Source organism: Strix aluco, chromosome 3 (genome assembly GCF_031877795.1).
Source record: "Strix aluco isolate bStrAlu1 chromosome 3, bStrAlu1.hap1, whole genome shotgun sequence".
Taxonomy (NCBI): domain Eukaryota; kingdom Metazoa; phylum Chordata; class Aves; order Strigiformes; family Strigidae; genus Strix; species Strix aluco.
In genome coordinates this window covers 30,061,169-30,083,336 of record NC_133933.1, presented here as the reverse complement: position 1 = coordinate 30,083,336, position 22,168 = coordinate 30,061,169, and the positions used below count along the sequence as shown (strand labels likewise).

The window sequence follows — 22,168 nt, the reverse complement described above, 5'->3', positions numbered from 1 at the left end:
GCACCGGTTTTCAGTCTGCAGTCTTTGGTCATAAAAAGATGACTCCTTCTCTAATTGAGGTACATGGCAATCAGGAGATTCCACCGTCACCAGGCCTGGGCCTGCAGAGAGCTTGTACACGAGTTTTCAGACTGTCCCTACACCATCAATGATGATGAAAAAACTCACCATTGCTTTTGTGGGCATAAAAAGTAAGAGCCAAAGACAGGATTCAGGCTTGCTTGCTGTGAGCAACATTTCTCTTGAAGTGTCCCTTGTGAGCTATGTTTGGAGAGAAGGGTCTACATACCAGGGGTCAATACAAGATGTAAAAATCAGCAGGATTTTGACCGTCTGGGAAAGCCAGAATAAACAGCACCACACATAATTTTTGTCACTCATGCAGGAAAGCCTATTTTAGAAAGGGTGATCTTGGAAGACTATTTCTTTCCTTTCTTGATCACAGGATGCTCCTGTAGGCTAGAGATCAGATTCCCTTTCAATTGAATTGCTCAGTAGTTTAACATTAATACTACATGGTATATTTCATGCAATAGTAATTTACCACAAGGGCCACTCACGCTTCCTGACTGTCAAAGGGTCACAAGGAAACCTCAAGTAGTTCACCAGTTACTGTTCAGCAAAGCAAACAAAGGCAGCTTTTTTCCCCAACTATGTTAATATAACAGAGGTTGTTGCTACCAGTGCCTCACCTGGCTGTTTCCCAGTCTCTGTGCTTAGCAATCTTTTCTGGCCACAGAAAGCCAGGGCATCTCCAAGACCCATGGACAACTTCCATAAATGAAGTTCAATTCCTAAGGCTCCCACTGTGCCTGCATAGCACAGGCAGTTTCAAACCCTGGCTGAGATTCCATGCCATATGTACAGCCACCTCTTATAAACAGCAGGGTATATGATGCATGGAGGCCTCTGCTCAAAAAGCAGAGAAATTCAGATGGAATCACTGATGGCCATTTCTGGAGCATGCCTGCATGGCGGAAAGTATTCAGGGGTCAATTTTTATTTTTTTAAAAAGAGTTAGCAGTCCTGAACAACCCGTTACAATAAAGTATGAGCAAACAAAAATGCTAAATGCAAGAAAAGATTCAGCAAAGTAACTGTGCCAGTAAAATCATCACTAACTTGCTAATGAGCTTAGAAGACACTGCCACAAAGCAGCCAACAGCAATTTTCAAGACAGTAACACCCTTTACACTAGCCTGTGTCAGGAGCTCCTAAAATTGCCTATCTCCATTTCTTCTTGCCTACTTGTTTTTCCCATCTTCACATGTGAACTATTCTGAGCCTGATCAAATCTGTATCTTTTACACAAACTCCTTGGTGACTAATTGCTTTTTATTTTACCCACTTCAATACCCTTCACTAACACTGCAACCTTTTAATCAGCCCGGATCTCCATTTACAGCCTTGCTTTTTGATCTCTATCTACGTGCACTTGTCTTTTTGATTAGGGACTTTCCCCTCCCCAAAACCACTTTGTATTGTTTTGCTACTTCAAGCTACAGCCACTCTGCTATGGACTGTTCATAGTATCAACCTTCATAGCACTGAGGCTGAATTACATAACTTCATCTCTGCCTCTCACAGCTATAAAAACTTACCACTGTGCTTTTGAAGATGCTGTACACATCACAAACAGAAAGGATGCAATTCATCCTCTTATTCTGGCTATTTGTTGGATGTCTGCTGTCATCTTCTCTTTATGATTACGGTTTGATACATTGTTGCAAGATTTTTCTAACATGGTCAATGCAGCTAGAGGAAAGACTTTCCCCGATAACCTGTAGAAGGCTGCTGCAGGGCACAGAGCTTCTATCAGCAGGGTTCTTATGCTTTCTAACTCCCTTGACTCCCATTCCTGTGCTGCATTATTTATAGTAAAAAGGAAAACAAAACACTGTTTTACCTAGAACCAAGTGTAGATCTTAGTGATGTGCCCCACAGGTAATGAGAAAAAGCCAGATATCCTTGACAGCTAAAAGTAGGTGTTCTTGATGACTGTCACTATTTGGGTACCCTTATAATTTCCAGAGTGTCAGAGTGCCATGAACAGGGTGTATTCTAGGGGAGAACATAAAATCAAGGTGGCACACATGGTCTGTGTAAATCATCTTCCAGTTTTGGATCTATACAGTAACACAGCAACAGCGAAATAAGTAGATGGAAAATTCTGCCAGGCCATGTATCTGCCTCCCCAACATTATCCAGCATTTTCCCCTGCAGCGTATTCCCCACCATCTTGTCAGTCTCTTTTGTGACTAGTAGACAAGTGGATATAAAAATACAATCATGATGTGAGTGCTCACAGGGCTGGATTACATGGGCTTTCCACAGTGCTCTGCAACCAGGAGCTCGTTCATAGCAGAACTGGGATCTGAACTGTGGGAACACACTGAAAGGCTCAGCCAAGATGTGGCTACGCTCAGCTTTTTTCCTGCATACTGGTTTAATTATCAGAAGAATTTTACTTTTTAAACATTAAACAGTTTATTTAACTATTAAACAGGAAAGCTTAAAGTATAAACCACTTATAAATCAGGTTGGAAACTAGAATTTCAACCTCCTACAGGCAGCCCTCATACTCTTGGTGTCAAAGAGGATGTTCCTGCTCAGCCAGACAATCACTACTGGCAAGAGGTACAAATAAGGCCATTTTAATGAAAAACGTGATTTTTCAGATTCAGCCTATGGGTTATTCAGGCAGCAAAACTGCAGCATGCTTCAGAGCTCTCACAGCAAAACAAGAGTAACTTCCTCATATGCCCCCAGTCTGCACTGATGTACAGCCACACAGAAACCGTTTACCAGTGTTTCCAACAATACATCTACTTCCATTTACATTTTGTGTTCAGGCCTGGCAAGCTCTCTCACTGGTGAAGTTCAATGATAATGCCAATGCACAAACAAAGAAGTAAACACTCGTGAGCCATGTTGGCTTCTGTTAGATTTGGAATCAACAGTGAAAGAATCCAGAGTTTGTCTAATGGCATAGGACCAATCCTTCCAGAAAAGGAAATGTCACTTCAGTGCTGGTGGAGAAGCAGTGTGAACAACTGGGAAGAAATTAAAATCTATAATGAACTTCTGAGAGTAGCATTACGACCAGCGTGTCTTGTGGTACCAAAGTTATGTAGCTAATTCCAGAATTAACAGATGCAGCTTTTAATAGTCTTCACTGACCTGAGCACAGTACTTAGGTGTTGCCTTAAAGGCAAGACTATTTTAAGAGCTGTGATTCAAGTCCCAAGTCTTCTCCAGACTAACACACAGTAAATGTCTCCACACCTTATAATTTCCCAAACACAAATACTACTGTCTCTTCCCTCTCCTTTTTTTCCAGTCCTGTGTATTTCAACAGTTCAGCCCCTTGCTGAGCAGGAACACCAGCATTTAACATACTATTTTAACTTTTGTTGAGGTCCTTCATAAACTCTTATAGTGTCAAAGTGAATGAGATGTTAAAGGTCTATTCTGGTTTCTCCCCCTGAGAACACTGATGACCTCTCCTTCAGTCTTCCCTCCTGTCAAACAAAAATAGGCTATAATGAAAATCAAAATCACTAAGTACGCCTCTCCCCATACTTCGAACCATTTAACCAAAAAGGTCACCTGTTTTTCAAAACTACAGAAAGTTCAGTTTAAATAAAACTGCAATATGCAATTTTTCTTTCCACAAAGTAAAAAAAATTCATTTATAAATACAATGAAAAAAACACATTTTGACAATTCAGCCATCTTCACTGCCCTTACTGAATGAGGCGAGTTTCTTCAAAGCAGCCCAACTTCTGCATTACTTGATAATGTCTCAATCAAATGATCAGCAGACAGGTATTGTCCTAAAGGTAAACACTCAGGCAGTATGGAAATGAAAAGGATAGAAGCATGTGCTGTGTCTCCACCAATTCCTACATGCAGTGATGCAGACAGCAGGACTTCAGTTATTTAAACAGCACGGCTGACTGTTACAGTCACCCCTTTCGGTGTTTCACTTATGCCCAGGTACTCAGTATGAGACTGTTTCTCTCTGTCCCATACAGACCAAACAGTTTGTCCAATATCAAATTAGTAAATCAGCTGCTGAGGTGTGACCAGAAAGAGTCAGGCAAGCCACTATATCCACACAGGTTTTAACTAGGAGCACAGAGAAGCCTGTGACATATTTACCATGCAAGACAAAGAGCAAAAGTCTTCCTATAGACTCTACCTTGTAGCAGGGAGTGTGCACTGAATGTGAACAAACCAACTCAGTATGTAGCTCACCACTCTGTGCCTATACTAATAGACCTTAAAATACATTTCCAGCACTTCAAAAGCTGTTACCTTCCTGTCTTTTGCATCTGGTGCTGCTATGCTCTGGCAGTTAATGCTTCTAAAGGTCAGATCTTTACATGCTAAGATAAGGAAAATCAATTTCAGTCCCCAAAGGTGAAATCGCTACACACAGGGGTTACCCTATGACACTGAAATGACACAGTAGGAAAAAGCTTCAGCACATACCCTTGTACTGCAGCAGTGTTTACCTGATTCTGAGTTCTCTGAAGAACAGAAAGTGAGTATAAGGAAGGGGAAGACGCAGGGAAGTCTTGAAATGCTTCCATTCACCCCAGATAAAATATTTAAGGATTACTACTGGGAAGTCTTACTGTTCTGTATATATTTGAGGAGATGATAACAGGTCTTGCCTGCCAACACATTTGAAGTTGACAAGATCAAACTGAATTATCAGTTATATGAATCCACAAATACTTAGATTCAACCTTGCTGAAGGTAGCTGAACTCATGCAGATGGATTTCACAGAAGAGGAGATGCAGGTGTGTATCCTGCTTGACAAATATGGAGCTAGATTTCAATGGGATGCTCAGGAGGATACATGCCACTTTACTCCAACACCCTCATCCTTTCCTGCTTCTAGTCCTATGCAATGATTTGGTTTAGCAAAGGTTTCCATCTGGAGACACCAGAGGCACAGCACACACAAATATAAATGGTTTTAAATTGTTCTAACCAGTAACAGTTATGAGAAACTCTCCCTAGTGGTGGGCAATCACAGGTCTACCACCTTAAAGTGAATTTTGCTCTCTATAAATTAGTATGGGGTTGTTTGTCTGTTTTTCAACCTCTATAGAAAACACTGGTTCCAAAGATAAGTGCAAGTACAATCTGACAAATCACTATTTTGGGCTTATTTGTCATTCTTTGACATCAAAAAGCCTTCTAATACACTGTGGGGGGATGGTGCATGTGTTAAAATATCCAACAAACAAAACAAAAAAATCCCACACAAATATTCATGGTATGAAATTTGTTAAACATTCAAGCACCCAGAAAACCAGGGAAGTGAACCCCAGCTCAAATTAAAAGTGAAGCCCAGCCTTTGGGACTCTCACCATAATATATGTACTCAGAGATGAGCTACTTATTCAAACCACTTTGCAGTGTGCAAAATAACTACCTACAGTCAACCCTTTGGCAGCTGCCATTCCACTGGCCTCACCTGTAGAAAACCTCTGAGGAAAAAAAAAAAAGAAAAAAAAAGGTGTCTCATCACTCTCTGCAGCACTGCTGTAGACAGTAAGCAACGGGAATGTCTTTGCTCAGACAGGGAATGCTTGAAGACTCTGTAACTCTTCATGTATTTTAGTTTTGAAGAGTCCAGCCCACTTCACATATTATTCCACTGAAGCAGATCAAGTACTGCATAGAAAAGGTGGTTAGATTTCAAATGGGCACTACCCTCTTCAGAGGCAGACAGAAGCAAGTAAATTTATATTCTTACGAAAATTTACTTCAGCAATAATGGAAGCAAGTGCATCTAGAAGCAGCCTGCTTTTGCACTGCTTTTAACCCAGACCTATGTTGTAGATGGAGAACTAGGCAATGAAAGTCCAAGTTTAATTTACTCAGTCATTTTCATTTATGATGCTGACCATAAAGTGTAAAAACCCAATGAATGGCTGTCAAAGTCTTATAAGAAGTTAGATGTTCAAGCTGCATCAGTTCAGATAAGCTAAGATATGACTAAGACTGGATACAAAATATTTTCTAATACATTAGACCATATCCTTCCTTGGTGTAAGTTAACATAACTCCACTGATTTCAGTGATACTTAGCAATGTATTGATTTTCTCATATAAAAATAAACAATACTTCCAGCATCACTGGACAATCACATCTAATCAAACAATGGAACTGAAGCTCTCACATGAAATTACTGTTAATCTATCTGTTGTAATTTTGCAGTCCAGATTAAAGAAAGCTTTCACTTCACCTCCTTCCAGGTATGACCATGAATCCCCACTGAATGCAACAGGATGGTATCAGAGCAACAACAACAAAAATCTGGAGGCTGTGCACCTGCTTGCTTCAATTGCTTCCAATTACCCTGAAGGAGCTCTGCCTTTCTAGGAAACAATTCTTCCGAAGAATAACAATGATCATCACATATCTGCTAAGTAATCAAGGGCCTAGCCCAGGGAACCATCAAATCTCTATTGCATCTTAGCTTCAAGTTCTGAAAAGAGGGAAGATAGTCACTTTTGGATCAGGGGAGGGCTGGACAGAGAAAGGGGAGGCCGGTATAGAGACAGTATCCATAAATGCAAACAGGATGAAGGCAGAAAATTGTGTCATCATTCTGAATACTACAGCCTCTGCTGTTTCTAGAGTTGATACTGTGAATTGCAATGAAGGTGGTAGATATACTGTAACCATCGACATCTAGATGGGGTATTCTTATCAAACAACTGAGTAAATACTAGCACTGGGTCACCACTATGCAGACTGCTGTGTCAAAAAAAAAAAAAGCAGCCTATCACTTCTAGAAGCATTATTAAATGTCTGAATCTATTGTTGACATGTCTAGTGTAAGATCAGGACATAACTTACTCAGAGAGAGATGACTGCTGTTCATAATAATACAAGATGAAGATTGACCTGCACTAGCAACATCATAGTTAACTCGAAACTCCTGCTTTGTTTTTCTCCCCCCCGCCCCAAGGGATAGAGATTGTATTGTTAAAACTAGAAGTACATTAAATGTGCAGGCTGTGGAAAATGTACCAATTATTGAACAATACAAAAATGGAAGAAAAACTTGCTATTTATCACAACTGTTAGTTTATAGGGAGGAAGCAGACAGGTAAAGAACAAGAAAAATCTATTTCCTATCTAATTTACTGGCTAATTTGAAGAAGAAAAATAGAATGAGGGAAGAATAGAGAGACAAAAAAAAGAAACAAAGAGCAGGAAAGAAGCTGTCTAACAAAATTCAGGGTCCCTTACAAAACCTTCAAACTGAGAGTAGGTTGAAACCAATCACGTTCATTGCCTGAACAGCAACTGCCATAGTTGCAGACAGAGGTAAGCTGACCACAAAGGCAAGACCACGTAGCAGTCTGGGTGCTAAGTGACTGGAAAACAAGATAGTGTTTTTCTATGATGTGGCTTATTCTGAGAAAAAGCTCCAGGATGTCCCCTTTTTGGTATTTTTCAATTACAACTCTCCAGTGTTATTAGTCAGTCTCTGCAACAGTAGTTAATGTATGTCTAAAGCTACAAATCTAACAAACATAAGAGCACTGCGTTTTGTTAAACTTAAAACCAAGCTCTGTGCTTTCCTTTTTCCCATGCCTGTGACCCTCTGTGCACACAGCAGAACCATCACAGCTCTGCTTTTTGGCGTGTCGCACAACACAGCTTCTGCACAGCTGGACTTTGTTCTAGGCTGCCTCTCCTCAGGGAAGTGCACAGCAGGGCAGGAAACATTCCTCACTCCACAGTTACCTTGCTTTAATTCTGCACAAAAGACAGAGAGGCCCCAGGCTCTACTACAGGCCATATGCCGCAGCAATGACAGAAGAGTAGCTGCATAGCCTCTTGGTGCCAAATCACTGTTAACTAAGAGAGAATTCCAGACCCTCCTAGATCCCATGACTGCAGTCGATTTACTTGGCTTTGGATGCATAGATGTGAGCTGCATATGGTCCCTACAGCCACTAACTGAGCTAGGAACAGAAATCAGCTTTAAGAAATAGGTAAACATTGGAGGCAGGTAACACTAGAAGGAAAGAAGCACAAAGCAAGGCCATTCAGAGAGCGCATATAGCTTTTCAGATGAGTTGGACCAGCAGAGCTGTTCTCCAGAAGAGCCCTGAGCAATGGCACCGTGTCAGCAGTCATGATGCTTTGAACAGGCTAAAATGAAAAGAAAAAGACTAGAAAAGAGATGAAGCAAAAATCTCTCAAGGATTTTTTTTTTTTATCTCTAAAAAATAACAAAAAACAATTCCACGTACTTTGGCACCACCACTTCTTAGAAGAACAGACTCATTCTGATAGAAAACAAGTAGCTCCACACATCCACAGATCAGCAGTAGCATACATAAGTATTCTCTTAGCTTTTGTGAAGTGCCTGTGGTTCTCTCGCCAAACTCCATAAGTACTAGCTGGTCATTTCAACAGAAATGCCAATGGTTCACACATACAGATAGACTGGATAACCTTTCCCCAGAAAACTGGTCTTTCTAACAAGAAACAAAGCAGCAATGAGGTTAACTGTCAAAAATTACATCATAGCAGTTTATGTCATATTTTGTGGTGAAAGGGTGAAAGTCCCCCATGCCCACTAATGTAGAACTGATCAAATTGATCATCACAGCTGTAATGGGAAGGAGCTGCTAGCAAGATGCTTCTCCAAGGTACCCTCCCCTGTACACAGACACCACCAGTTCCATGATTAGAAGGCAAAATTGTTAAGAGCAAAATATGTTACAGAATGCAGACTTTTAGCTTAACATTTGGCCAGGCTGAAGTCCTCAGCATATTTATACTTCGGGTGACATTAAGTAGATGAAAATAACTATGCCATGACATAGTCTACACTAGACGGGGGAACAAGTTTTGGGCAAGTAGTTCATCTGCTGACATGTGCAGTTACAGACAGATGAAATTCCTAGAAAAAAGTCATATACCAATTAAGGAATTTGTCCAAAACAAAAGACAGTTTCGTCTGGAAACGTCAGAAATAGTTCAGCTTCTAAAACAAAAGATGGGTTCTTTTTATTCCAAAACTATACCTAAATACTGGCTTTGCTATATCAAATTTTTAAAAATTGAAGAAGTAGTTGTCTGTAAGGGAAACCATTTCCACGAACCTAGCTTGTGTACTATCATTGCTGATGGAATCTTGAGTGTTGTCTTAAAGTATCACACACAAATTGCTCTAAACATCAGAACAAATTAGAGAGCTTCATCTCCCTCCCTGAGTGACTTTCATCCCCATGTTCTCATTTCTCCCTTGTAGATCAGCTGGTAGAACTGGGGCTTATTTAGCCCTAGATAAAGCACAGTCCTCCAGGCTGACTTGCAGTTTTTTGTATTTACATTTTATAATTTAAAACAACTTTACACATCTATGTTAACAAACAAGTCAATCAACTACTTACTGTTCTTCTTGTACATCAAGATTTCAAAGGAGTTCATCTCATAGTTCTCAAATGTTTGCCGGACTTTGTCAATTGTATCTTTGTCTGTCAGCTCTCCATACATAAAACTGCAAATAAAGCGCCAAATTCAAGTCAGATACTAGACAAAGACACAAAGCCATTTGTTTACAGTGTGAAAAGGACCTATTTAGAAAGAGTCCTTTTTTGATTTTGTTTCACCTGGAAAGCATATTTGACAGATGCAGCCCCAGGAGATAAAAGACAAAACTGGAATAAACAGATTACTTTTCTCCTCAAGCAACAAGCACAACACTACAAGCTATTTAACCGAAAATAAATCTGTTCTCAAATACCTGCAGGTGCTGCTTTTTTGCATAACTTCTGCTCTGTGATATCCTGATAGCTTGCAAAATCCATCGTTGCTGTAGACAATGGGCCAATCCACTATCTGGGCATTACCCAAGACAAAATTAGTATCTGTTTGAAAGAGCACATCGGTTAGACATTAGACAAGGCTATGGTTGCATTAGAGGAAATATTCATTTCAGAACCCAATCCTGATTGCTTCACTCCCTGCACAGTTCTTCCCAGATACTATTCTCACTGCAGTCAACAGGATTATTCCTGGTTTTAAGTAAATTCTTATTTAAAAACAAAACTAATTACTCATGCAAAGCTTAAGAGGATGGTTTATGGAAATGAAACACATAACAACTAAACAGGTAAAATTCATCTCTTGACTGAGGACAGATTCACCAAACTATTTCCCTCTGTGCCACATGCACTGATCCACCATGACACTCAGTTTGAATGTGAAGCTTCTTACACGCGGCCAAAACAGCACGAGCAATATTTCTCCTCTCTGAATGTAGACACAGTGGCTCCTCTTGATATCGCCTTCACTGCTGGCCACACAAGCACAAATACTTCTTGTGTGACGTGTACGGCACAGTGCTCCAAACTAGACACCAGACAACTAGGGTTAGTACTTACACCAGTAGACAGAACTTTTTGTTTGCTGTACAAGCCAGAAGGAGTTTCAATCAGTAAGAAAAAAAACTGAGTAGGATTCACGCCTCCATTCTCACTGGATCCGTCCCCAAATGCTCAAACATGCACAGTTGTCATTAATGCTTCATGCAACCAAGAGACACAAACAAATTTTTTTTTATGATTTCTATCTCATTCAAATTACGAACATACTCAATGCTGGGCCCAGACCTTGCTTTTTTCTGCTGCTTTGGCTCTTGTGCAGTCAACTAATTACACCTGCGCCGTCTTGGGCACAGGCAGGCAGGAGATGGTGGCTGCAAAGACCCCCTGACTTTTGAAAGAAAGGCTAGACAGCCACATAAGATTAAAAGGGGACCCTTTAAGGGAGTCCACTACGCTGTCTACTTTTCAGGATCTATCCTCCAACTGCTCAAACATACATAGCCATCATTAGTGCTTCGTGCAACCAAAAGACACAAAACAAGGCATTTTACCTATTAATTGCAAAGAGTTTTGTTTATTTTAACTTTCCTTTTCAAAATCTTTTGTCCCATTGCAAACTTCAAGTGGGTTTAAATAAAGCATTCCTGCAGCTATCTAAATCCATTGCCCAATCCCATGAGCATGATTAAGTGTATTTTTATACACTCTTTAGAATGAAATACACCAGTAGTATAACTTCAGGACATTTTAACTGCTTTGTTTCTCACAGCCTCTTTTAAATACCATGGTTTTTGCTTGGTTGAAGAACTTTGTTCCAAAAACAATACATGTCTTTTACCCCTTCCTATGAATAAGTAAACCAAGTCATTTCTCATTGCTAAAGCAAGTGCTTTTGAGTGTCTATTATAAACACTGCATTGTACTGTGTTAGGATATTTTTAAATTTTCATCAGGAAGTACAAAAAAATGACAAAAAAATATGCAAATACAAATCTTAGGCCAGGTCCTGCCTTGATCTGAATGGTGTTATTTCAAGCATGCATCCCTTCTCACTGTCTCCCCTTCTCAAAAGACAACTTACCCTTCTCTCCACTTCCTCAAGATCTCCTTGAAGAGCTTCTATTAACTTAAGCAGTGGCCTTCCTTTCAGGCTTAAACCTCAACATTGTCCTCAGATAAATAATTTCTTTTTGTTTATTAAAAGCTATATAGGGCACTTTTCTGATGACCATTATTACTACACTAATCCTACTTTTACCTAGCCTTGCAACACTTCCATGAGGTACCACACTGCTCTTATCCCCTTTTTACAGGTAAAAAGAAAGCACTAAGTCCATAAGGGGATTTAAGCATGAAAAGGTGAGACTGCTGCAGCCTAGCCCCTAGATGCCCAGCTCAAAGACTCAGCAGCTGGAAGCTCCATGCACAGTGTTGGTGAGATAGAACTGAAAAACATTATTACAGCAAACAGAAACCTGCCTGTTAAACTATGGAAAACAATGAAAAAATGGACAATTTAAGGGGTTTTTTTCCCCTTTCCTACATTACTTACAATACCTAATATTTTAACATAAGCCCAGCTCTCACATACAATACCAAGATTCTTTGCCATTACTGCAGGAGCTAAAGAATCACATTCCCACTTGCTTACCCCTTTTGGCCAATGAAACCCAGTTTTTTGACTGGCAGTTTCCAAAGGATGCTTAGAGAACATGCACATATTTCCCTCCCCTCTGACAGCCTAGCTGTTTGGGTGTTCTCCTACGAGATGTGGGGCTACCTGAGGGCAGTAAAAGCTCAGCCTTCATTTCAACTCTCAAATGACTGTTCTAATTATCAAGCTACCACAGCAAACAGATGCCAACATCCTCACCATATGAGTTAAGTCAGTGTGACTTGGCTATTGTATTCTACACATCCCTATTAGGTAATTCTGTTAGTCTACATTGGGTGAGCCTCTCTGGGAGGTGAAAGTAGAACGCTTCATTGAAGAGTCCAGGTCGGGTTTAGTTGTGAGTTACAACCAAACTGAGAGATCTTCATGTACCTACAAAGCTTTAAAGGCAAAAACTTGGGCATCTATCAATTCAAAGAGCAAGTCAGAGGTTTTGATGCTCCCACTGTTTTATAAGTGTGTCTCACTTCTAGCTAGTTCCTACTTCATGCATCTTTTACCCTTCTTTGATCCAGACTTTACATACCTTACAAACACACCGGAAGTAAATACTGAAGTTGGATCCATTCTCTGGAGTCAACACCAGACCCCTGCCTCATCTTTGGGCTTGCTCTGCCAGCTCTGTTGCCACATGTTTTTTAGTGCTTGCCCTGGGTGATCCCTAGATCCAAAAAAATGCCCTGCAGGGACCAGTGCTTGGGAACTCCCCATGTAGCCGGAAGCCTGCAGAGAAGCTGTTGGCCCCTGTTGAGCTCAGCAGCCAGGCAGCCGAGAGAAGCTGTAGTGTAGCACCATCCAAACAGCCAGGCCAGGAAAGAGGTTTCCAACCCACCACTCTCTGCCAGCTTTCCTTGGGAGGTTACCAGGCTCAGGATAATCAGTTCCTTTGTTCCTGATTTTGTTGCAAAGGGAGAGATGATCTGCACTGGTGGTTTCCAAACTTCCTGCATCCACTTCTTATTTTTTTTTAAACTTGCTGTGGCCTAATAGCCCACAGAGAGGGAGCCCCAGCATCTGCAAAGAAAGGGTCTTGGAGACAAATAGGAATTTCTTTCGTTACTCACTCCTCTTCCCAGATCTCCTTAAAGACAAAACAGTGACACAACAGTGGTCCTGTGTCTACATGGAGAACATGCCTGCATTTCTTCAGAAGGAGTGTCTCCAACAACAGTGTTTTGCCTGTGTGAACACAGGCAAGACAAAGCATAAAATAAGGACTTCCACTTATAACTCCCCGGCATAGTTTATTCTGACAGATAACCCAGAGGTAGAAGGGCTGTTCTCATTGCTATCATTTACATTCAATTGCATTGACATCCCTGACAACGTGCTGCTTGGCGACAGCCCATAATCTGTTAAACAATTGTTCCTAACATAAGAAAATATTAAATAACATCCACTGAGGCAAATATTGCCTCTCTATCTGCAGGGACACAGGGTCCCAGAGGCCAGGAAACAGCTGTGGCTTTGTTGCACAACAAGCATGAGGGATGCTCTAGTGAACTCTTTGAGCATCACAGGGCAAAGACTCTTGGGGACCTACAAAGGTGGGTCAAACAAGGCCAGGAAAGGAGTTGGTCAGAGGAAGACCATGAAGAAATCCACTGCTAAATTCTCTTCAAAGACAGGGGTAAAATGTTCATGTGATAGCTGCAGTACTCAAACTATTTATTGACTTGAGGCACCTCTTTGAAAGGACTCAAAGAACTCCCTTACCAGGAAATCAATTTCTATCACAATGTCAATTGTGTTGTGGCATAGCCTGGCCCAAGGACAAGCTGTAAGAATCACTGGCCCTTCTTAGTTCCAAAAACAGAGCTAGGAACTGGAGAGGGTGGGCTCATATAAAAGAAGACCTGGGGTTCTGGATTGTGCTGCAGTTGGCACAGTCTGAGCAAGACCATTGGGAGGCTGCAAGAAGCGCAGCACATCATGTTGCAGAAACACAAGAAAGAACTGCAGCATCTCAAAGGCAGCACAATTACTTGCATGAGTAGGGTGGGCTTCTGCAATGAGGGTCTGCAACACTGGTTACTTTGTGAAGTGCCTCACTTCATGTTTTCTAGACTGCGTCCACAAGTCAATTCTGTTCACTGCAGTATATCCACATGTCAACCTTTACACACTCAAATATCAGACCCATTTTGGATTATCACTTTAAATTAGACACAGCTGCTTTAAAGCAACAACAAAACCATTTTAACTCCTTCCAAAACGTAAGAATAAATTTTGGTCAGTCACTGAAACCAGTATTTTCCTCCACTCACAAAATACACCATCACAGAAGAATCAGAAAATGTCATTCCAAATAACAGCGATCCTTTAACAACAGTGACAGAAAGTCTCTAGAACACCCAGCTTCACTGTATATACTGAATCATGTTGTTACATATATAGTGCTTTGTTTAACCAAAACGATCCATCAGCTCAAACCTCCAGAACACCTGAGGACAAGAAGCACCTCGCAGACATGTATCTGGTCAGGACCAGCTGACTGAGAGGTCACCTCCTTGCAAAGAGCATGGAGCAAGTTACTGAAATGCTTCCTCCCTGCCATTGCCCTGCACTGCTGCATTTGCACCCATGGCATCCTGACCTCTCCTGTAAGGGGGACCTTGACAAGCTGAGCCCTCCACCTCTTTCCAGAGGCCAGAACACCAGTTCTGCCTTCCCTGTCCCTTCAGTGATGCGTGGGCCCTCTTCTGGGACACACTGGCACAAGGTCAGAGACCAGCAGCCAGACATATTCCCACATGCTGCCAGACACATTCCCACAATGCTCCTGCACAGAGGAAGCACACAGAGGTGACCAAGAAGAAACCTCTGCTCAGTGAGTTGTAGCGCAGACCTTGGTAACAACAGAGACTGGTACCCACTGTGCTTTCAGATATGTATGCAGGTCTATCAAAGCCCCCCACAAGTGTGCTCCAGTTGGCACAGCGCACAAATGTAATTTAAATATATTTATATCTTTTCCCACAGTCATCACACAAATACAAAACTCAGAAGACTTGCTCCTAATTTATTGCCCTCTCAGTGAAAGGAGAATCAGGCTCACCATGGTGGGAAGACCTGCTCCTCACCAAACCTGCTAATTCTCTCATCAGCCTCCAACAGAACAGAAACTGCCCTCCTCATTCCAGACCACAGCCTTCATCATGCTGGGTGAGGACATAACAGGTTATTGAGACCAGCATGTCTGCCCTTATCACGTCTCAAACTCCTCCCATGAATCTTCAGTGGAGCAAACCTAGACCTCTAGCATTACAAAGCACAAATCACTACTACAGCAGAACTAAAAGAACTGCTTAGTAAACAGGTTTCTTACCCTACCCATGGTCACTGGGGATAGGTGTGGGGGATACAGTCTCCTTAGCTACTGTTCCATTAGCTGGGCATAGGTGCTACGCCACAGCCGGCATAAGAAATGTGCAGTAGGCAAAAATCAAGTGCAACTGTCATGTGATTAAAGACTGCATCACAGAGCTTAACTACAAGGGACAGATGAGTTTCTAAACAATTTTTGTATTTACAAACTTGTGACTTTGCATCACAAGTAGCATCATTTGGATATGGAAAAAAAAAAAAAGACATGGTTTCATTTTTTGTAAGAAACACAATGCATGGAAATAGAACGTTGTTTATAAGTAGGCCTGTCAAAATTGCTACAGTCACACAGCTCATATTGTGGTTTTGCTTTAACAATTGGCAAATAATAGGTATGTATGAATTTTTGCTCAAGTTTAGTCTTAGTTTAGAAAAAAGTAAAACAAGCATTTAGTCACACTGATTAGTTACACTGTTCAAATGTAACTTCTGGTATCAAAATAGGGCCTTAAATGAGTACAAATAAGTCAAACTGAATTTCAAGTACCTATTCAATCCTTTCTTTGCATAAATGGGATAAAGGCTCACACTTTGGGGAGGAGAGACATGGGAACCAACCAAATTTTCATCTTAACCGAAGTGCTTTAACTCTATTCAAAATAAGTACAGAGCTGCTCAAAGGACCAAAAGACTATTCACATGGTAGAATAAAAGTAGCAAGACAAAATTCTGCTCTTCCACCCACGTTCTCCTGTAGAAGTCAATGGTGTTACATGGATACACACATCCACTCAGTATCTCCTTGTATGCATTCCTGGAGTGGGAGTGCGTCAAGGTTTAAATACCCCATTGAACAACTTGATCTCTCTAAAGAATAATGACATAGTGACCTCAAAATTGTACCTCCTTAATATCAAGACCAAATTATTTTAAGTTGTAGCCTCACTCTAATACAAAACAGCATATTATAAAACCCTACAGATAGGTTTATTTGGGCTTACATCTTTTATAAAAGTTTTATATAAGTATTTATTTTACAGAAATAAAAATGGATTTAGAAGCTCCTCGGCTGCTACGGCATAACACAATCTACTAAATGCAGGCATTTCATGCTTTATTCAAACATGACTTACGCTGTCGTGTACTTCAGAGCATAGTGCAAGTACAGGCTGAAAAGAATTATTAAAAATATATTTCATCATACTTACCACAAATAACAAGAGAGACACTAACTAAAACAACAACTTGAAGTGACTCAGTTTGAATCATTACAGAAAATGAATGCTAATTTCAGCCAGCAGTACAGATAAAAACTACTGGTTCCATCTCAACATTTGTTATTTTGCATTGTTATAGCAAATATTTCACAGTAGGCCTCTATCATCAGAAACGTTTAAATTGAAAAGAATACATCCTTCCAACACTAGTAGCTGTAAAATCTTCATCGTTATCTGTATTTTTAAAAAAGTAAAACAAATTAGTGCAGAATAATGGAACAAGAATAGCTGAAATTGAAAGTGCACAGAAGCTGTCACACGTATTTTATGCATAGTATCGTTCTTCGCCTACGCCCTGAAGTACTGTCCATACCGAGAAATTTAAAAAAAAAAAAAGGGAGACAAAGGAGATCATTTTCAGAAATTAGAAAGTTCATCAGTTGTAAGTGTCATACATTGCACCATTCTTAATAAAGGACAAAAATACTGTTTAGCAGTGAGACTTCACCTTTTTTGGTCAGAGTTTCCCCTCCTCCCCATCTGATTTTAAAAGTAGTCCAGGAAAATGCGTGTTTTAGTTGCATTGATTATCTGGGTCTTCCATCAGTTCAAAGAAGCCATTTGATTTACTGATTATAGCTACAGCCATCAAAAGCCTTAAAAGCATTTGACAAGACCTAACTCCCTGCTCACTTTTAGCTATATGAGTTACAAAAATGCATTAACAAATTCTCCAATGAGTGGGTTTCATTAAGATTTGTTTTACGATCTTGTTCTTGGCTTTAATGCAGAAATGGATTGATATGTTGAATTATCACAGTAGAACTTCTTGAGCTTCCAGAACATTAATTTTAAAACACATTATCTATCATCTCTGTGTCGTACAGTTTTTTTTCTTACTATCTATAAAAATCATTTTAAGGAAATCAGGTTGTACATTTCAAAATGCATAGATGCACACACAAAACTAGAGGCTTCTGGCCTAGTAAAAGCCAGAAAAAGACCATTTTATATTCAACTCAAGTGATACCGAGAAAAAAAAAATTGTCAATAGTGAATAGATATTTTGATGTACTAACCTACTGTATGAAAAACATGGATGAAAATAAAAGTGTCTCCACAGTTGTTAACTTCGAAAAGAAGGAAGACCAGGAAGAAACAAAACCCTTTCTTTTGTTTCATTCTCAGTTTGAGAAAATGTCCTTAACATGGAACCTACAAGTTGTCCCCTTGTGTTTTTTGAAGGTGTGCTGCTTTCATGGCTAAATGTCTTGTTTTAATCAGTGCCAACAGACAGACCTACACTCGTGGACTTTACTCAGCCAAAAGTGGTTTTACAGGACATCTTGAATAAACTAGGTCTTGCAGGATTAGATACAAAAGGGTACAGACTCAAATTCAACCACTGGATGCCAGATTTGTAGAGGATAACATTCACTTTGCCTTGCACAGGGCAAGCCATAGCAATGGCAAGAGAAACAAAATCTTCAGCTAAAGGCACTCTGTACATATAGCACCATCTTATTACTGATCCAGCAGTTTTCCATGCACTTTTTGCAAGGTGCGACTCTGGCAAAGAGCCTTCCATAAAAAGGAAGAGAAGCGTTCTCCAAGCCAGACCCCTCTGTTCCATTACGTTGCGTTTTTTACGCTAAAATTAACTCACTGAAGTCCAAAAGGTGGATGAGACTTTAAACTGGCAGCACAGAGCAGAAAACCTCCTGCATATCTGCTATAGCCTTCCAAGTCAGCTCATTTGGGAGCTTTCAGAACTAGGATAGCTTAACCCAGACACTGCACCTCATAAGGAATACCTCATATTGCTTTACCCTGTACACAGCTGACTTTGTCCTTTTCAGTACTTTCATGTCTAAAACCGTCACTAAAACGCATCTCCCTATTCAGTAGGACCTCACTAGATCACACAGGGACGTTATTTACCAGCAGCACAAGGCTTCTGAGCTGGTCCTCTGCAACTAATGAATTTCACCCAGCGTTGCTTGAAGATTCATCGAAAATTATGGAAATTTATGAACTGCGAGGAAACCAAACATATTCTATCAAAACGAAACAGAAAAGTATACTCCACCCCAAAAATGTGCTTCCTAATTTCAGCAAAAGCAGTCCTGTTCTCAGTATGAAAATACTTTCTCGAGGACTGATGCTATTTACCGACAGCGTTGCAGTAGTATGAAGTACCCTAGCACTGCCCAGGACCTGGCTACCCTTGGCTAGGGTACATACAAAAAAGTGATGCAGAACTTGTCACATTCAATACATGTGTTCCCTACTAACATAACAAAGCGATTAGACCCACAACGTTTAAGATAGTAAACCCCACCTTTGGGGAAGCATGCCTATACTGCTTCTGGACCCAAATCCCTTTAGCTGCAGCCAGGTCTGCGTCTCCATACCACGCTGCTCACTGCTTTAGGTTTTGAAGGGAAGGCAGTCAGCCAGATTGCAGCAGACACAGCACTGTCAGGCTAAGGATCCTTTGCAAACATTTCATTTAAATTAACATTTTATTCAAGTGCAAAAGTATGAAACTAAAACTCAGTTTAGTTCTTCATTCTCTGATAAGTTGCCTTTGCTCTGGCTGAACACAAAAACAGGTTTTTCAGTTTCAGAGCTGTTTAAAATAAAGTTAATATCTCTCCTAGGTCTCAGGCAATGGTACACGGTTAGCATGCCCAGGTTGCAGAGTGTTTATTGTATTGGGACTTTATAGTCTCCAATGGAAATAATGCCATAAATCATGGAAATGTCTGTTATTCTCATGATTTGTGTCTGAAGGTGCACTTATTTTTTCCCTCTACAGGGAACTCACTGCATTCTCCATCAAAGGGTGCAGGTTTGCTTCCATATGTGATGTCTCCTTAGGGTGTTCTCAGAGGATTTAGTGAAAGCAAAACTGAATTCACACAAGCCTTATGTCCTCTAACCTCCCCTTCTTCCAACCTCCTCATTTTGTCAATAAATCTGAAGAGCATCTGTGACTCCCACCAAAATTCCAAAGCCATGCTTGCTTTTGCCATCCTCACACATGCACAATTATCACATACCTCAGAACTTTGACCCATGAAGGACTGCAGAATCTATCTGGCATTTATGTAAACTGAAAAGTTTTTTTGCTTCCAGTTATTGATAAAGCATTGGAATATCCCAAAGAATCGGTATTCTCTGTAACATACTGCACCATCTGAATTGGGTGCCTTGGCCATGAACCAAGATTATAACTGTTATTGTTATAGTGCTTGTACACTGTGGGTGTATTACGTTACCCAAGAAAAACATTAATATCACATTAGCAGGAACCATCAGGGGCTAGTGATTCTTTACATACTGCACTGTTTTACAGCATGGGCTCATTTTCTGTCCCATTGGGTGTTCTGATCTTCAAATATTTCAATGCTTCCAACAGATTTTTGTCAACCAAGCACTACATGCAACATTTATTTTTCTAGCTCTACACGGCTAGTATATAGAAACACAGCCTTCAAACATTAAATACAAGACAAGCAGGATTACAGTGTCCCTCATTTCAAAGAAGAACGAACCTTAAGTTCACACTTCATCCAAATGTCTCCTGTGAGAAGAAACCACAGGGGACCAGATGAGGTACACGAGTCTAGGTGGATGACACTTTATACATTCTTTCCTGCGTGTGGTATCATAAGGCCATCCCATCTCAGCATGTGCTGAGAAATTCTCAATTCGTTCTTTACTCCCATGTGTGGAGACAAAATACCATGCAGCTTCTAACGCTAGCGTAGCTCTTTTGGCTGGCGTTAAAGCAATGCTTCCAAAAGAGGTTGCATGCTAATTACTTTGTTATTACCATACAGTCTCTTTCACCCCCTGCCCCAAAAGATATGACATAGCAAGAATGTGTTTTCCTCAGTTCACCTGTGTCTGAGGATGCATGTCATGTACAAGTACCTTTAAGGGAAGCACATATTCAGTATCTATTTCTGTTCTATGACCAAATTCCTCTCCTTCCAAAGGGAATCCTCTCCAAATTAGGAACATTCCTATATCTGTACAAACTCAATATCTGTTGGCACTACTTAACTTGCTTGCATGTGCCAGCAAATACAGTTTGACAACAAGCCCGAGGTTTATTTGGCAAATCCCAAATGGCCTAGATAGTTTCATTGTGGGTCACATTACTACCCAATCGAATGAAACCAAGAAGGGGGAGCCAAACCTCAAGCTTTATGGGCCCATTTAAGCACTCATCCTGTGGGCATCCCAAATCATCTCAAGGGTCAAGCAGGCAGGCCAAGACGAGCCAGGCAACAAGGAACCGGCATGTTTACATACTGCCCCCACGCTGGCCAGCACAGCCCTGCCAGACGAGGAGAGAAAGGAGAGTATCCTTGTCTCCTGAAGGAGACAGAGGTTAGAAGAGGCTGACAGTCCCACGTTAGAACTGATTCATACAGCATTTGTATGTGACGGCATCACATTTACAGCAAAGCTGGACCGAATCCAGCAAAAACTAGAAGGCACATTAAAGAACTGGGCTTCTAAACCTGAGTCACTTCCCTAAGCTTATCCTAATACGTCTGAACTATGCATCACTTCCTACCAAGCTTAATCTAAGAACTTGTATTGATTACAGCCCTCTGGACTTGCTGAGCATTTGGAAAACTAGTGCTGTCACCTGTGCTGTCTAGCACCATGCTCTGTTATGACACCTTAATAATGGGGGAAGAGAGGAAGAAACAGAGCACAGCTTCTGCTGTATGATCCCCGCCATCTCCACACCTCAACTGATTTATTCCATCAAGGTTTTGGCACTGAAAGTCAAAAGAGAAAACTGTTTTTTAAGGAAGAAAATAATCTACCAAATCAAGACAGTTTTGAGAAAAGCCTTAGGTAAGGGGTGCTGGAAGATTAGAGAAGCAGCCTGAAAGTGATGACATGTAACATTTCCATTTTTAAAAAAAAAAGAGGGCAAGATTCATTGTAAGAATGGCAAGTATTTTTTCAGGAATGCAGCTTCCAACCCCTTCCCTTCTATAAGAAAGTTGCAGAGAGAAACAACCTATAAAAAGAGCCTCACAATTTTATGTGAAAATATGGTCTTATCAAAGGCTATTTCTCCAACAATAGTGCCTAACTGAAAAAAAAAAAGAAGAAATTAAAATCATTCTTTGGATAATTTGAGGTTTTACCTGCTTATCAAGAGGGTTGTCTTTACCTTATCAGAACAAGCTGACAATGTTTTTAATTAACTAACTCTTCTGGTCTTGTCTTCAAAAGGAGCTTGATCCTGCATATTCTCAACCATACTCCAAGTTCTTAATCCCTTAAGTAACCTCATTGAAGTCAACGGAAGCATTAAAAATGGCAGAACTTAGGCTTCGAGCTTTAAAAAAACCGCACATGCCTAGGTTTAAACAAATACATAAACGCTTGCACGGTCGCAGGCTTACTGGGGGAGCAGCTTTTGGTAAGTCCCTAAGTGAAAGAATCTGGATAACATTAATGCATATTTGCATGCAATTGTGAAATTCGAGGCATTTTCCACTCCGCAGTTTTCCAAGAGAAAGACCTGGT

General features: G+C 40.6%; 1 protein-coding gene across 1 annotated transcript in view; it reads right to left on the bottom strand.

The window, feature by feature from the left end:
- Positions 1-22,168, bottom strand: part of KCNH1 (potassium voltage-gated channel subfamily H member 1) — a 184,610-nt gene that overhangs the window by 161,685 nt on the left and 757 nt on the right. The window contains exons 2-3 of the mRNA XM_074817972.1: positions 9,799-9,922; positions 9,446-9,552 (exon numbers count right to left, since the gene is read on the bottom strand). Of these exons, the coding sequence (XP_074674073.1) occupies positions 9,446-9,552; positions 9,799-9,922 (231 nt within the window). The remainder of the gene's footprint in view (positions 1-9,445; positions 9,553-9,798; positions 9,923-22,168) is intronic.